This window comes from Bombus vancouverensis, chromosome 10 (genome assembly GCF_051014615.1).
Source record: "Bombus vancouverensis nearcticus chromosome 10, iyBomVanc1_principal, whole genome shotgun sequence".
NCBI classification, from domain to species: Eukaryota; Metazoa; Arthropoda; class Insecta; order Hymenoptera; family Apidae; genus Bombus; species Bombus vancouverensis.
Window position 1 is genome coordinate 13,172,854 of NC_134920.1, and position 17,456 is coordinate 13,190,309.

The following is a 17,456-nucleotide window of genomic DNA, read 5'->3' on the forward strand; positions in this document are numbered from 1 at the left end:
GGCGAACCCTCGACGAATCGTCGACGATCTTTGTCGTGCGATTGCCGAGCTGAATAAATAATCGTCTCGTGAACGAGAGGGCTGTGGCCGCAATTCACCGGGTTACCAGCTGCGTTTAATCAACCCGACTTTTTCTTCCTACTTTTCGTCCGATATCTGTTATTCATGACGCGTCCTCCAAGTTGACTGGTATTACGGTAATATGATTTTAAACAGGGAGCTTCTTTTTGTCGTACGTTACGTGAGACGTAATAACGATCGTGAATACCCTTTTTGCGACTTCATCTAAACGTGTTGGCGCTAGTTAACCTTATTTTCGTTCATATTTCTACATAATAATTCGTTCTGTATCTGCAGTACAACGCTTTACGTAAGCAATTGTATAGTAATAGATAAATAAATGCTTATTATCAAAATTGATTATTATTCAAATTGAAAAGTAGTTTCGAATTTTTTATTATTTAGAATAAAGTATCTACGAGCACATAATGTTACGTTGAGCGTTGCACTCGAGATACAAAACAAATTATTGTGCATACGAACGAAGATAAATCATTACTCCGACAGGAGCTTTAAACACGTTGCAGGTAACGAATTAGTGTGAGCTTTAGCTTTCCTTGGAAGTGTCGTTCATAAATTGTGCTGTTACTGTTCTCAACACCTTAATTACGACACTAAGCTTGAAATTGTGTCTCTTAGTAGCGTTCCTCTATGTTACATCCGTTTCCATTAAATCGTAATTGTCATCAAATTTATCCGCTTCCTATCAGTCTCTCTAACGCTTGCCTTGAAATTTTCTAAAATACAGATGTAGATAACTAAACTGCAGTTAAAACGAAAATGCAATAATTTTAAAGGATTACGACATTAACGTAAATTCGTCGAAGAAATACATACGTATATAGACGTTAAGTATCGCTTGAAATTACGCCATTAAAATGTAAATACTATTTCGAACGTCGATGGACAAGTCACGCTAATTTTTGAAATTTTTCGTATGTCCAATTTCAGACATTTATCACGAATCTATTAAGAAATAATGCAACTTAGAGTGGCAAAAGTTGTTCCACAGTTAAGCCATCCTTTACATAATCGTTCATTTTTGGATTCTTCAATTTACCACAATGAGAAATTACTGGCCTCTACTTAGACTTAGACTACTTAGACTTTGAAGATCAAATACCAATGGTTATATTAACTTTCTAATAATCTGCAACATTTATCATCAAGCAAATTGTCCTAAAGCGATACTGTTTCATAGTAGAATCAAGCCTTTTCTAATCATTCGCTTTTGAACTTTGCAATTCGTTCCAAAGCCAAGTTACTTCTCCAATCTCATAAATTAGATTATAAAGCAGAACCTCGTTTTTACAACACAATTTTTCGCCTCCGCTTACACCGTTCCACCAGTAAAGCAAAACGAAGCCAATCTTCACGTATATTCTGCGATATAACTGTACCTTTGAGGCGAAAAATTCCACGAGAAATATCAGAATTTTGCGGAGCACGATGGACGAAATTTTGCGGATTCCAGAATTTGCCGATAATTCTTCCTATAAAATGTTACCTGGCGATAGGCTGCTGCTACTGCAGAGGAGCCACATTGTGTGTCAAAATGGTTGGAGGGTTCGAATTTCGTGTTCTCGACACTCGAATCATAGCAGCTTCGCCCGATGCCACGGATTCCGAGCAAATTCCTGACATACAGGGATGTGTTGCGAATTCTAGATATCACTTTGATTCCACGATGCCTCTGATTCAGTCTCGGCTAATTTCGTGTCAGTACGATGATTCACGAGAGAAACGCTGATAAGTATGAAACAAAGCGTACATTCTTTCGGAGAACTTCGTTGAGGTTGTTGGAACAAATTTTTCTATGATTTGAATTTCAAAAGATGTAACGCGAGAGGAAAAAGGGTGGTTAAGCAATGGGATGCAAAATCCTTTATGCAACTTTATTAGCTCTGTGCGAATACTTTATGATATTACTATAGGAGATGAGTTGCTGGATAACGATGAAATAAAAATTCTTCTATGAATATTAAATAAGTTTTACAATTTTTTAAAAAGCCAACTATTACATAATATTTGTGTATAAAATATACATACATAGGTACCCTTGATCAATCGACGATACAATCTAAATATAAAAGAAATCTACCAACTGAGATTACATAATGACGTTAACGTCCACGTGTATTAACGTACGAGACTTGCAAGTAACTGATCAAATATTAAAATGTAACATGCGTTATGACGTTTTCCATTCCGACATTCGTAACATCCTATCTCTTTTATTTAACGTTTTCTCTTGCGCGTGTTATTTCAATTATAATATAGAATAAAATATTTGTGTCGGCAAAGTAACTGCACAAACCTTTGAAGGCAGCCAAATATTTTTCCCTTTTTTATGTATGAATAAAGTTTCAACGAAATTGAAACGTTACAGTTGCTACGGTCTTCTGAATGATTAGAATACACGAGTTTGAACGTAATAAATCAAGCAAAGAGTATTGAGTGAGCGGACAAAGGACAGGAGCGAACACAGCGGGAATGACCATTTCGTAAAAACGTGAAATAAAGGAAAAGGAACGGTCAACAAGGTCTTGATTGAAGTTTCCAACAGAACAAAAGAATCTTTATTACGAGGTCCATTTTATTTCTGCATATTTTCTTGTAAATACGCAGGATAGAAGTAACAATACGCTACGAGCTAACAATCTAGGACACGCGTATTTGATATGAAAAGTTTTATACTAAATGTACAGATCGCTATAGAATATTTTCAGTAAAAGATTCGATACTTTCATCTTTGATCAAACGCGATAAAAACTATTAATAGATATTCACTTGAAAGAAAACGAGATATTTTTCTAGGATCATCGTAATTTCTGAAAAGCAGATACTTGCGATAAGACACGTTCTGCTGTAGTTCGAAAGTTTTATCTAATTTACTAGAATACTTTATCGAAGTTCCACATACTCGCGGACTTTATTATAGAAATAGAACGAGAATTTTCATGTTAGTAAGATCGAAGTGGTTCGATAAGACGCGCTAACCACAAAGTCGAAGGAAAGTTCTTACACAAAGATGTGGGTCGAACAAGTTTCTTCCGTGTTTAATTTTTTTCTGTAAATTCCCCAAGGTTCTAACATTATTCCGGAAAAGAATCGCTATATCGCCAATATTTCGTAAGATAAGGTTGATCATAATATCGAGGAATTTAAAAAACTTGAAACGATGTATAAATTATTTTGGAAAAATTACAGAAAAAGTATATGACTCAACAAATTTGTATTATTTTCCGTTAACGGCATTTTTAATGTCAAATATAACGGGAAAATTATTAATTTGAAAAATAAAATTTGAAAAACACTGTATAGTAATAGTATGGCATGTTGTGTTAACATATAGAACATTTCCTTGCCGTATCTCGTAATAGGGAACGGTATCTTTAATCTTAAATATAGTCTCTTCTATCTTACAACGCGGTATTAACCAATTCTATTCTGTTTCAAATCTTCGATATCACGTACAAAAGCTAAATCCAACAAGAAATAATCGTTTTTCAAGTCACATTGAAACTATCTTGCATTCCGTTCTTTCCATACACATGGTAGTTCAATTAATCCACAGGCGAATAGTAGTAGTATCTAAATGAAGCTAACAATGTTCAAATAGCAATTAACTCTAATATTATATCTATCAAAATATTTCATATTAGTAGATGTCTTTAATTTCTATCTTTCTTATTGGGGTATTTAGAATCGCATAAACGTCTCGAGTCTTGAATTAACGAACGACTATCGTTTAAACTAACATTATTGGCAGCTGGGATAAGATATCCCTTCCCTTCGTATGCTTTTTACTCTATGTACTATCCTAAGAATTAAACCGAGTCTCTAAATTCCACAAATTGTCGCAAACCCTGGAACCACCGAAAACTACCAAGCAAAAACTTGCCACTGTCGACTACAATACCACGACAAACCATGATTAAACTACAATTCGTAAAACGATTCGTCTGCAACAATTCTCCTTCTACGAAAAAAGAAACAGGATAAAACACGGCGCGCAGTAATAACTTCACCGAGAACCCGCCTCGTTGCAGAAACAAGATCCGGTCGCGACGAGATTTTACGCAGAGACAGCACACACCGGTCCAGCTAGATTTTATCTGAAAACAGTTTTACCCATGCAAATGGCAAGGCGATCGAATCGACCGGTCACAGGTACACCCTATATATACGTGGCATGTATGAACACACAGGTGCACGGCTCGTAAGCGAGGACGTGATATACTTGGCTCGGACGGCACGTGACACTATTTTTCCCGCGCAATTTATTACCACGGATTTATCACCGGAGATTTATTTCTACGGAAAACAGGAAGGAAATTAAGTCAGGAACCCCGTTTTCTTCTCGTTGGCTAAACTTTATGTACTCCTTTTTTTCTTTCTCTTTGGCCGCGGTTTCATCTTCGCGCGGTGGATCGCGGGGTACCGCGTGTCCCGACACACGTGCTCCGGGGTTCATAGTTGAACAAACGGTCTTACAGAGGCTATAAATCTTTCGTTACGCTCGTCTTATCTGCAGGATTCGTCTCCTTGCCACGTTGCACTGATTTACGACCGGGGATTAATATGTTACCAGAGGCCGCTTCAAGTGGTTAGCCTATCTAATTGTATTTTTTACGCCACTTGAGGGATTTAGGTCACGAATTTGAGGAATGATACTTTTGCAAAAGGGATTTTCATGAAAGATGCCTGGGTCGTGCTTTATATCTTGTACGATTGAATGGCTTTGGTATTCAACCAACGATAAATGTGAATATTATTTCAAAGACTACCGTCCTAACGATGAGAAGGATGTGAAGAAACTTTTACAAAGCTACTGTAGATTTAGACGTAATAGTACATTTTGCTAAATAATACAATAATATAATAATTGTAGTAATTGAACGTTTACACTAATGGATATTATAAATTAGTATGCATCAGTATTATTAATGATAGTGCCATTAGGCACAAATTCTATTATCGTAATTGATTTATGAAAGATATCGTTAAATTGCAAATCATTATGACGTATGAATAATTACTGTACGGTCGTAGTAATAGAAGATATAGATAATTAATGTTCCTACTACAAATATAACTAAACTTTGAACTCGTTAGCCGTAGAAATAAATTAAACGTTATGAGAAGTTATTTGAAATTATAATTGAACAAATAATTGAAATATATTAAATTAGTGGTTGCTAACGTATTGTACGTTAAATATATAACATAGTAATTACGTTACTATTTTTTTATAAATTTCCAAACGACCGTTAAGTACATAGTTATTGGTATAAAAGCTTATACGTATCTCTTGCATCAAGCTTAGGGGAAAATATAACGAATGCGAGTTTTCTGAGAAGCAGACTGAAGGACACAATCAACCTACATTTCTTCTTGATTCGTATGAAAGGGAATGGTCGTTAAATACGTATCACTTCGAATGAACTTTAAAGCAATGTGAACCAGCTCTCGGAAACTGAAACCGTGCGATTAAAAAGTCAAAACTCTTCCGTGAAAATGTGGATAAGTTGGGTTATATACCGTAGGTATTTCTTTACGTTAGAATATTTTCAATGTTAACGATAGACGCCTCGCGGATTTATAAATCGAAATTTTAAATAACCGTAGACGGCTACAAGATATTAGAACGTGGGAAAGTTCTTTTTCTTGTCATTATGTACAGTGTGGGGCGGAAATCGTTGAAATCGACAACCGGGCAGGGAGTGATTCTACGTGCAGAAGTAAGAAAAAGGTTTGATACAGCACTCCTTCATTTCGTTTTCGAGAAAATCAATTTTGAAGATTTGACAGGTATACTTTAACTTGGTTAATTCTAGACCGAACAAAAGTAAATCATCAAGAAATAACGAGTTATCGTTCATTCGTTATTTTCACCTATTTTACGGTTTATTTGTTATATTTTGCAAATATCAGGGGAAGATATAATAATAGAAACGTACAGAAATAGAAACAAACTTTTTCCTATAATCTTCATGTAGAATCTTTTAATCATCTTTTAATCGCTCGAACAAGTTAGCCGAAAGATTGTAAAAAATCGCGTAGATTTGTTCATCATCAAATTATCGGAGTTAACTTAATACAATATCGGTTCTGTCGGATCATCGTGCATCCACTTTTACGCTTTGAACATCCCATTTTTTTTTTTTTTTATCTCTATTTCCGAGTACGGACGAATGGGAAACGTGAAAATGATTTCCCGGTCGGTGAAACGCGAGAAACTTCACGGGCAATCGCGTCGTCCGGAGCGACGCTAACAAGACAAGCGAAAAAAATTCGTTCGCACCTCGTCCAACTTCTCTGCTCTTTCTTTCGTTGCAAGCAATCTCCGCGCGATTGGATACTCGATTACATCATTGTTGCAAACAATTCCAATTAAGCGAAAAGCGCGGCAATCAGGTTTCGAGTTCGTTCTTTTCAGAAGTCTGTCGCGAAAGGTGGCGAAGCGGGAAGGAAAAGAGTAGGAAAGTCAAGAGGGAGGGAAGAAAGAAAGATCGATGAGATCCATTAGTCTTCATTCAACCCTGGCCCTTCTCGTGTCGATCGAAAGTTCGCCTAAATTCTAAACCGTGCCTTAAATTTTCAATCTCGAATTTACAACACGGATTCACGCACGTACGATTTAACACGCCTGCTTCCCCGTTATACGATTTACATTCAACATGCGATTCAACGGCCAAGATTTTCTCCTAATGTTGGAAACGATCGGAGAAACAGAGAAGAGCCTGAACACGTCTGTGAGAACATGTATAGAATTCACGTGGAAGATCCAAGATCTGTGTTTTTGAGTTCCAGATATTTATCCCGCGTTCTTAACGATATACAATTACTTTTTTTTTTTTTGTTTGTATTTATACTTTTATATCGTATATGTGCTGTTTATTTGCAATTATATTTTTAAAATTAATCCTGTTTGCATGCGCTACGAGAAGGTATAGAACTTGCATGAAGTTTTAAAAAATGGTATCAGAAAACTTTTGACAATTTTAATGTCATGTATCCGGAAGAAAATAACAATAGGTTTATGATTTATGAGAACATCCGAAATCTCGCACTTTATGCTTAATGTTTAATATACACCAGTACGTTCTTCCTCTTTACTCGTTTCTAAAATACATTACATAGAAAGCCTAATATCTCCAGTGATCTCGTACAATATCAAAGGTACTCCAATGAATATCGTCGGTATTATTAGACTACAAACGTTCATAGCTGGTCGAGTGGTATGTGACTAAAATTAGCCTGAACCGAGGCCACCCTAATCATTTACATTAATCGTTCCCTTGGCCATGATCCAACCTCGGTTCCGTGCAAATCGTTTCTAAGCGATTGCTCAGTGCTCACCCTTTATGTAAGCGTGCCCCGTCACCGTTCTTTATTTCCTCGACGCACACATTTCCCTCGACCTCGTATTGAATGAACGATGGCGAGAGCGAGTCGAAGCAACAGAAATCAAGTATTTTCGAAAGCAATCGAGTGATCCGAGGGAGGGCGCGGTTAAGGATAAGCTTCTCCGGACCGTTGGAGCTTGGAAAGTGGTCGGAAAGGGGTTAGAAGGCGAGTGGGATTGGGGGCTTTATCGATTTCTTACACCGTAGCCCAGTAACGCGTTTTGTACGTCCACAGCGTGGCGTCATTGGGTGTAGCTATTGCTGGTCACGCTACAGAGAAAACAACCCCCGACCATCCTGTGCAACTCCTCGATCTATCGGCCGATAACCGATGGCCTCTCGAACTCGTTAAACTTTTGTTCTGTCGTTCCTCCGTGAATTTAATGGGCGACACGGGACGAGGCAGCGCGTTTCCACGATTTAAGTCCACCGATAAATTTGTAAACTCGCGCCATGCCAAGACGACATCCAGCTTTATTGCCATCGGTCGCGACGAGCAGCTTCGATGCTTTTATGTATGAGAGACCATTAACGTCGATGGAACTTAAAGAGAGAGAGAGAGAAAAAAAAGGATAGAGAAAGATAGAGAAAATTGATTCTATTGTAATCGTGGAATTTTTGTTTCATTGAATCGAATGGAAGTGAAATCATAGCTATGAGATTTAATTTGATCAGTCGATCGTTATCGATATTGAAATTTTATTTTTGCCCGTATTTGGGCATTTTTTTTATTTTTTGTTGTATTCCTAGCAATTGATAGGCTTCGTGTACATGTTTTTATATCATTTATAGTATTGCCGTAGCATGGTAATTCTTGTAATCGTTCGAATAGTAATTTTTTAAAAGAATCACTGTTGCAAACAAAATCATAGTCGTCAATTTGACTGATCAATTATTCGATCAATAATAAAATTTGTATTTTTACACATACTCTGATAGCTCTATAATTAAAAATAAATAGATTGTATTATGACATATTATAAAACAAATTGATATTTTGTATTACGAATATAGTAAATTATTTTACAATCTTGAAATTCAATTATTACGTGATTAAAATTAAAAGAATTGAACTAAATTTAAATGAATTAAAAATATACGTAAGAGCGTTCACTTGTAATATATTTGAAAATGCTCACTTCATATTTCGATGGAAGATGGAAAATTTCATTTTCTCGATTCTCTAATGTCCATCAAAATTGTGGAACAGCTGTGAAGTCATAGAAAAGGAATTAATTTCACGAAAAACCCGATAGCACGCAAACGGAAAAACATTTTTACAAAATTATTCGCAGAGAAACAAGAGTGCTAAATCGAGTGAGCTACGAACATACCATATACATTAGATGATTCCTGTGCTTTACAGCATGCAAGCCCGCGTCCCGCTTCGATTTCAATTTTCACATCGGCCCCGATTTCGAAGATGTTTACAACGTCGTAACTTCCTTTCGGGAATCAATATCGCAACGATAATAGCGCACGATTGCAAATTCCAATCTTCTCCGTTGGAATAACAGTGACTCTGGGTTTAGCATGGAATTTGCAAATGGGCGCCAACGGAAATCAAGCTTCGTCGAAGCGTTTATCGCGCGGAACATTTGAATAACCCGTTATGATTTATGCAGAAAACTTTCCAAAAAGTAGCACGATCCCCGTAGCACGACCACGCAGCTGACTTTCCACGGAAATGGTGAACGAAAAAAACGGGAAATCGTCGTCCCTCGAGGTTTCGCGCAGTTCTGTTAGTTTCTGATCAAGTTTCATTTCATGAAAACAGAATGTATTTAAATGTCACTCTCGATATCCGGTCGGATCGAAGATTAAAGGCAAAGTTGCTTCTGGCTCTGGGTAGTTTAAACTCCAGAGTCCAGTTAACGATACTTGTGGAAGATTTTACGCAGCTTGGTCGAGCTGTAGCTGCAATTGCTTTAAATTTTGTATCGTTTAAACTGTATACCGACATATTGCACCACCTCGGACGTTTCTTAAGCAGTGAAATTTTAATATTAAACGTTAAACGTGTAAAAATGCTCGTCGGATCGTTTTGAATCTTTCGATTATCTTGAAATTTCTAACGATTAGCGAGCTTTTTGAAGACTATCGAAAATAAAAATTTATCGTGACTCATAAAAAAGCAAAGCTTTTTAACGATCGTGATAATTATCAATTCGAACGTACTTCGTACTAAATAAAAGCAAGTAAAATTTTCCATGTAATTCACTCGATTCGTCATTTTGCCTTGTGGAACTCTTTTTCCAAAAAAAATTCCACGATTGTTTATTCGAATCGTTAAGGTGGACAGATTTTCCGGTAATTCGGTAAATTATGACTGCACGTGTTGTAATAAATTTCAGTTTGTTATCAGAGAAGCGACTAAATGTCGTAACGAAGAGCGCGTAAATTCTATAGAGGGATATGTCGTTGTCTCACAGGAATAGTAATAGTTAACGATCGCATTTGTTAAATGCAGGATCGCTCAGTTTACAGATCACTGACGAGTGATTGCAACCACATTCGAATACCGATGAGGTACAGCGTTGCAAAACAAGAGCGTTCGATCGAAGAGTAATGACAAATTTAAACCATTCGTACACGAAGTATACGTCAGGTACCTGTTTCACGATATTAAGAAACTAGTAATATCTCGGGTCGTTGATATATTTTACTTGAAATATTTCTTTTAAATAAGAGAATAGCTCTTTTATTAAGATTAATTTTCTTATTTTAAGAAGCCTCTTACCTTAAAATTCTTCTTTCCTTATTAGTTTGCTAATAAGTGCAAAGAGGAAAATATTTGTTCGTTGGAAGTCTGAGATAAACTTTTTCATTCATTAATAGGATAAAGCTTTATGACTGTAATTTCGACCAATCGCGGGGAGACGTAATCGCGAGGAGAGACGTCAACGGGGGTCGTAAATCCCCGTTACGATTATAACAATCGACACCACGAATTGATCGATCCCCTGATTTCCGTTGAGATAATAGGGGTGATTGAGTTTGTATAACACTGTGATTCACAGAATTATAAATTATATATTTCCAACACTTAGATTACACTGACGTAGAGAAACAAATAGTCAACAACTTGTCGCACGAAGATGCGATAGATATGCACGCTAGAGCAGGGCTCTTATAATGGAAATTAATGTATTAATGGACTTAGCACTATAATATATTTAGGAGAGAAGATGTATGTTCGACAACACCGAGAACCGACAAAAGATTTGCGTGAAGTATGCGACTCTCGCGCTATGTGTAGACTGCCGCGTTAGACGTTAGGTTTTAGACTGATTGTCGCTCCTTTTTTCATACGGAAGAAAAGTTCGGTGTGGGTGTGCCCCTGTGCCTAAAGAACGCGGATTCGTTGTTCCCAATTTCGTTAGGAAAAGTGAGGGTAACGAACCGAGGTGTCGATTGGTCATGACCTGCATTACTGCTCGAAGGGATGAGTAGGGAGTCTCCTACCATCGTGGTGGATAGATGACTGTGTGCGTGAGAAAATCTAGCTTGTTTTATTACAGGGCTATTCAGATTTTCCTCATGGGCGCATACCCGCTTTCTCCGTGTTTTAAGTGCGACTAATAAACCCAAGGACCTCTCTAAAAAACCAGATGTGCGTCGAACATACTTTTAGGCTTAAGACATTCTTCAGGATAAACAGATTGACGACACATGGCGAAACAATACAGGAAAGTGAAAGTTATGGTGGGCCCTTAGGTTTATTGAGGGTCGAAGTGACGTTACGCAGGTCGGTTGTTGTCCGGTCGCGCGGGCTGGCGTGCAGATGTTTTAGGCGGCGTAACATCCTCCCCCCGTTGAGAGGGCACCGATCAAATTCTGGCTGTGGAGTCAGGTGTGTCGTTGGTGACCTCCTTCGTTCCGTGTGGACGTTCGGCCTCGTCTGGATCTGGGTGGATGGGTAAGGGGACCAGTCTTTTGACACCGCGGTCCAGGATGCTTGTTGCCGTCTGCACGGTAGCGGTCCGGATGATTCCGTCGGCTCCTGGATGGACCTTGATTACGCGGCCCAAAGGCCACTGCATAGAGGGCACGTTATCCTCCCTGAGGAGTACTACGGTGCCTTCACGAATGCTATGTTTGCCCTTGTCCCATCTGTTGCGGCGGGTTAGCTCATTTAGGTATTCTCGATACCATCTGCTCCAGAAATGCTGCTTAATCTGGTGAATGCGCTGCCAAGTGGATAGCCGGCCTGATGGAATTGCCCTGAAATCACGCTCCCGTAAACTGGTTAGTGTGTCACCGATCAGAAAATGTCCGGGAGTGAGGACAGGAGGATCTTTCGGATCGGATGAGATGGGAGTCAGTGGGCGTGAATTGAGAATGGCCTCAATTTCTATCACGAGGGTGTTGAGGTGCTCAAAGGTCAGGAGTTCCGTGCCGACCACGCGGATGAGATGGCGTTTGAACGCTTTAACCGCGGCTTCCCATAGACCGCCAAAATGTGGTGAGTTCGGGGGATTAAAACGCCATTGTATTTGTCGGTCGGCGAGAAAAGTCTGTACCCTATCCTGGTGGTCGTCGGACTGCAATAGCGTCCGGAGTTCTTGCAGTTCCCGGTTAGCCCCAACGAAATTGGTGCCGTTGTCGGTGAGGATCGTTGCGCAGTATCCTCGCCGCGAGATGAAACGGCGCAGCGCGGCCAAGAAGGCGTCAGTGGTTAGGTCGCTGACTAACTCTATGTGGACCGCCTTTGTCGCCAGACAGACGAATATGGCGGCGTACGTCTTGATTTTACGTCGGTTGCGGTCCCTCCTCTCCTTGATGTAGAATGGGCCGCAGTAGTCGATTCCGACGTTCGTGAACGGCCGCGATTCGGTAATACGCGCCTCTGGCAAATCACCCATCAAGTATTCCACTGGTGGAGGGTTGGCTCTGCAGCAGCGGACGCACCTTCTGAGAGTGCGCCATACCTGGCTACGGCCGTCGATTGGCCAATAGCGCAGTCTCACCGCGTATAGTGTAGCTTGTGTCCCCGTGTGATGATTGTTCCGGTGCTCTTGCTCTATAATTAGCTCTGTCACCGGGGACTTTGGTAGGATGATCGGGTGTTTTTGGCTGAAGGGTATGGCGGAGTTGGCTAGTCGTCCTCCTACCCGGAGTAGCCCATCTTCGTCGAGGAAGGGGTTTAATGGCTGTAGTTTCCCTCCAACGTCCTCGCTTCGATTTTTCTGGAGGATCCGAATTTCAGGCGCGAAATGACTGGATTGGACGATTTTTATGAGTCGGTTGTGCGCTGCAGTCAGTTCGTCTGTGGTGAGATGGGCAGATCGGTGTTGCTTATGTCTCCATCTAAGACACCGGGCGACGATTCTTATTAGTCTTGGCCAAGACGAATAACGATGGAGGAGTGCGTTATCGTTAATAGTCGTCTTCAGACAGATCGTCTTCTTTTGCTCCGGGAGGTCGACTACCGGTGTCGGATTCCAGACTGGCCAATAGTTTTCGCTTTGCAGGAGCCACCTTGGCCCGTTTTTCCAAATGGACGGACATAGGAATTCCTTGGGCGTCTGGCCTCGGGAGATGAGATCCGCTGGATTATCGTCGGTAGGCACATGACGCCAGTCGGAGATATTGGTCTTGGTTTGTATCTCAGCGACTCGATTCGCCACAAATGTCTTCAAGGTGTGCGGCGAAGACCTGATCCAATGGAGCACGATGGTGGAGTCAGTCCAGTATACTATCCTCGATATCTTGGTCGTCAGGGCCTGTCGGATTGACGAAATCAAGGACGTCAGAAGAAGTGCCCCGCTTAATTCGAGACGTGGTATGGAGAGCGATTTGAGCGGCGCTACCTTCGACCGCGCCGTGAGGAGTCGATTCCAAATATTGTTCTTTCGGTCCGTCGTCCGCACGTAGACGCACGCCCCATATGCCCTTTCGCTAGCGTCACAGAATCCGTGTAGCTCAATTTTCGTTGCGGATTCTATGATGGTCTTCCGAGGGAACCTTGCCGCATTTAACAACGGCAATTGGGTGTGGTATTTGATCCATTCGGTGTGTACGTCTGTCGGAAGGGATTCGTCCCAATCTACCTTCAATGTCCAGACCTTTTGCATAATCATTTTTGCTCGAACGATTACCGGCGAGAGCAATCCTAATGGATCATAGATTTGTGCGATGACGGAGCTGATTGCTCGCTTTGTGACTCGGGAGGTGTCACTGTTCGTCTTGACTGAATATAGTATGGCATCGTCGGCTGAATCCCAAAAGACGCCGAGTGTTTTTAACGTAGATGACTCACCGAGATGCAATTTCTGGTTGGTGTCTTCCTCAGGTAGCCCTCGTAGCAGATCCAGATCGTTTGATGCCCATTTGCGGATATTTAGACCGGCTAGCTTAAGTAAGTTCGTGAGATCATTCCTGACTGATAAGGCTTCGTCCTTCGTATCGGCTCCGGTCAACGCATCGTCGACATAGAAGTCTCGCCGTAGGATCTGCGCTGCTCTCGGAAATCGAGGTCCCTCGTCTTCTGCCAGCTGTTTGAGACACCGGATGGCCAGATACGGGGCTGCGGATAGACCGAACGTTACGGTGTTGAGTCGGTAGGTTTCGATCTCTCCGTTGTCGGCACGCCACAGAATCTTTTGATAAGGACGATCTTCTGGACGTAGGATGAATTGACGGTACATTTTTTCGATGTCGCCGGTAAGGACATATTGAAATGACCGGAATCTCAATAGGATGTGTCTCAGGTCTTCCTGTAATTTCGGGCCCGTATGAAGGGCGTCGTTTAGAGACACTCCCGTGGTACTTGAAGCTGAGCCGTCGAACACAACTCGGAGCTTGGTGGTGTCGCTCGATTCCTTGATCACGCCGTGATGTGGTAAATAATATCCGTGGTCGGTGGCGTGATCCGTGTTGATCTTCGTCATATGACCCAAGTCTAAATATTCTTGGATCACAGCACTGTACGCGGTTTCATATTGTTTGTCGCGTTGGAATCGACGATGAAGAGAGGCGAGCCTGCTCATTGCAGCGGCCTTCGATGACCCTAGTGAGGAAAGCTTTTCGTTGAATGGTAGAGCAACGATGTATCTGCCTTCCTTGGTTCGTCGGACATGGTTTCGGAAATGTTCTTCACATAGTCGTTCAGATTCCGAAAGATGCGTAGTGGCCGGTCCCTCGTCGATCTCCCAAAACCGTGCGAGGTCCTCTTGCAGAGCCGTTGTAGTTGCGTGGAACGTATTTATCGCGGTTTGGGACGCTGGACTCCCCCCGATTACCCAGCCGAACCGTGTTTTTTGTAGACGTAGTTCAGGTTCGTCTGGTTGCGTCAGGTTGACCTGCCCGATGCACAGCGACGCAAATGTTGATCCGGTGCTAAGTAAGACATCGATCGGGGCTGGGCAATGGAATTGTGGATCGGCTAGTTGAATATTTCTGGGTAATCCCAGACTCGAGGGGTCGATGGGCTCGCTTGGTATGAAGGTCGATATGGCGGGGATAATAAGAAATCTCAAAGTTTTCTTATACTTGCCGTCCGTCGACGTGATTGTGGCCGTGGTGTATCGTTTTGCCGTGGTGCTCAAATTGTCGAGGGCTCCGATCTGGATCGCACATCTCCCTTGTTTTATACCGAGGGAATTCGCGAGCTTGTCCGTCATGAAGTTCATGCTCGACCCAGTGTCGAGTAAGGCTCGGGCTCGGATTGGTTGTCCCTGTTTGTTCAAAACCTTGATCTGTGCTGTGGCCAACAGATCATGATGCAGAGGGGTATGGGGAGATGTGTTTGCTAGTCCGATCCCCCTTGCTGTCGTAGTCTCAGACAGTCAGTTGTGCCCCGGTTGGGACTTGGACGAGAAGGTTGGGGTGGTGTTCTGGATCCGGGCTGAGTGTGACTCGTACGAGGCATGCTCTTTCGTCCCTCTTGGAGACGAAGATGTCCGTCTCCGTGAAGTGTCGGATGTTCGCCTCGACTTGTGGGACGACCGCGACTTCGAAGATCCAGATGGTGATTGTCCGGTGGGGGCTCGCTTGTGTGACGAACGACTGCCCGACGACCGACCGCTCGGTGCGCGACTGCCCGACGACCGACCGCTCGGTGCGCGACTGCCCGACGACCGACCGCTCGATGAGCGACTGTCCGACGACCGACTGCTCGGCGACCAACCGCTTGCCGATCGCCCGCTCGACGATCGACCGCTCGAAGATCGACCGCTCGACGACCGTGAGTCTACCTGGGTTTGTTCGCGGTGGAGATAAGTATGATGTGGGTGACCGCAGATACGACACGAACCCGATGTACACTGTATCAGCGAATGTCCTCTGCCTAGGCAATTTATACATAACGATGCCTTCTTCACGATCTGAAAACGTTTGGTCGCTGATTTGGCCTTGAAGACTTTGCAGTGTCTGATCTCGTGAGGCCCGTTGCAGGTCGGACACACCACCGTTCTGATGGTTGTAGCAAGGGTTCGCCCATGCGGTATGGTGGTCCGCTGACGGTGGTGTTTGTGGGCTGACCCTTTTGATTCCTTTTCTTTAGAGAGGAATTGAGTCCCGTTCGCCCGTGTTTTGAGAAAGTCTATCAGATGCTGATAGGATGGCACCTGTTGGCGGGGCAGTGTGCGTTGCCATTTACGCAGGCTGGACGAGGGCAATTTCGACGCGATCAATTCGATCATCGCCATGTTCGATGTGACGGGCTGTTTTAGGTGTTCGAGCGCTTTTAGATTTACGCTGAGGGTTTCCAACAAATCCTCTAGGGCTTCTGGGGTTTCCTTTTTGATTTCCGGATAGTTGCGCATCAAATTCCAATGGCGCATGCAGATTTGGAGGGGGCAATTGAACTTGTCCTTCAGTGTGTCAAGCGCGATGGAATAGTTGGCCTCTGTGAGTTCTAATGACTGGATACTCTGTGCGGCCCGTCCAGTTATAGATGAGCGTAGATGCTGGAACTTTTGGACATTCGTCAAACTTTCGTTACGGTCCACTATGGATGAGAACGTGTCGTAGAAATAGGTCCAGTTCTCGAGGGCGCCGTCGAATTGGGGCACGCGGACCTCTGGAACGGTGGTTGGCTCTGGTTTCCGGCGTGTCTCACCTATGTTTGTAGTCGACGGGGTTGTTGCTGAGATTTGCTCAAAGAGCCCTAGGAACCGCACGTCAAGCTCCCGATGCTCTTGCGATAACGAATCTACACGCGCATCTTCCCCCTCATCTAACACATCTAACTCGTATTGAACCTCGAGTATCCTCTTCCAAAGTTCATCGAACGAGCTGCGGCAAGATGTTAGGACGAGTCTGTTTGCCTTCCCGGACGCTTCGTATTCATCGAGTTCGCGTCTTATGGCTGCTAGTCCACGGGCTAGGGCGCCTCGTCTACGCCGTAACGTGCTGATTGATTCAGCCTGGGCCATATTTTATTTTAATGATATGAACGATCTTACCTTGATCAAATGGACGTTGATCTGGGATTCGGTTGATGATCGTTACGATGCGGCGTGGGTTCGTGTAGATGCTGAGCGACGGAGGTGCTTCTCTCCGATGGCGGTTCCCTTGATCAGCTGACTAAGTGGTTGGAACTTGGATTTCACGCGACACTGTATAGTCACTGGTCAGTGCACTTTTTGGCGACACGAAATCCGGCTCGAAGGACCATGTAATTTCGACCAATCGCGGGGAGACGTAATCGCGAGGAGAGACGTCAACGGGGGTCGTAAATCCCCGTTACGATTATAACAATCGACACCACGAATTGATCGATCCCCTGATTTCCGTTGAGATAATAGGGGTGATTGAGTTTGTATAACACTGTGATTCACAGAATTATAAATTATATATTTCCAACACTTAGATTACACTGACGTAGAGAAACAAATAGTCAACAACTTGTCGCACGAAGATGCGATAGATATGCACGCTAGAGCAGGGCTCTTATAATGGAAATTAATGTATTAATGGACTTAGCACTATAATATATTTAGGAGAGAAGATGTATGTTCGACAACACCGAGAACCGAC

The 17,456-nt window shown here is 42.5% G+C and overlaps 2 protein-coding genes across 3 annotated transcripts in view; one reads left to right on the forward strand and one right to left on the reverse strand.

Moving 5' to 3' along the window:
• Positions 1 to 17,456, forward strand: part of LOC117163809 (neural-cadherin-like) — a 247,211-nt gene that overhangs the window by 202,195 nt on the left and 27,560 nt on the right. The window lies entirely within an intron of this gene.
• On the reverse strand, positions 15,263 to 16,852 carry LOC117164189 (uncharacterized). Its single transcript, XM_076622180.1, has one exon. It carries the CDS (start codon positions 16,850 to 16,852, stop codon positions 15,263 to 15,265), a length of 1,590 nt encoding a protein of 529 aa, XP_076478295.1.

What these genes read in the sequence shown, in the direction of transcription:
- LOC117164189 (XM_076622180.1), bottom strand. Translation starts at nt 16,852, where the DNA reads ATGGCCCAGGCTGAATCAATCAGCACGTTACGGCGTAGACGAGGCGCC.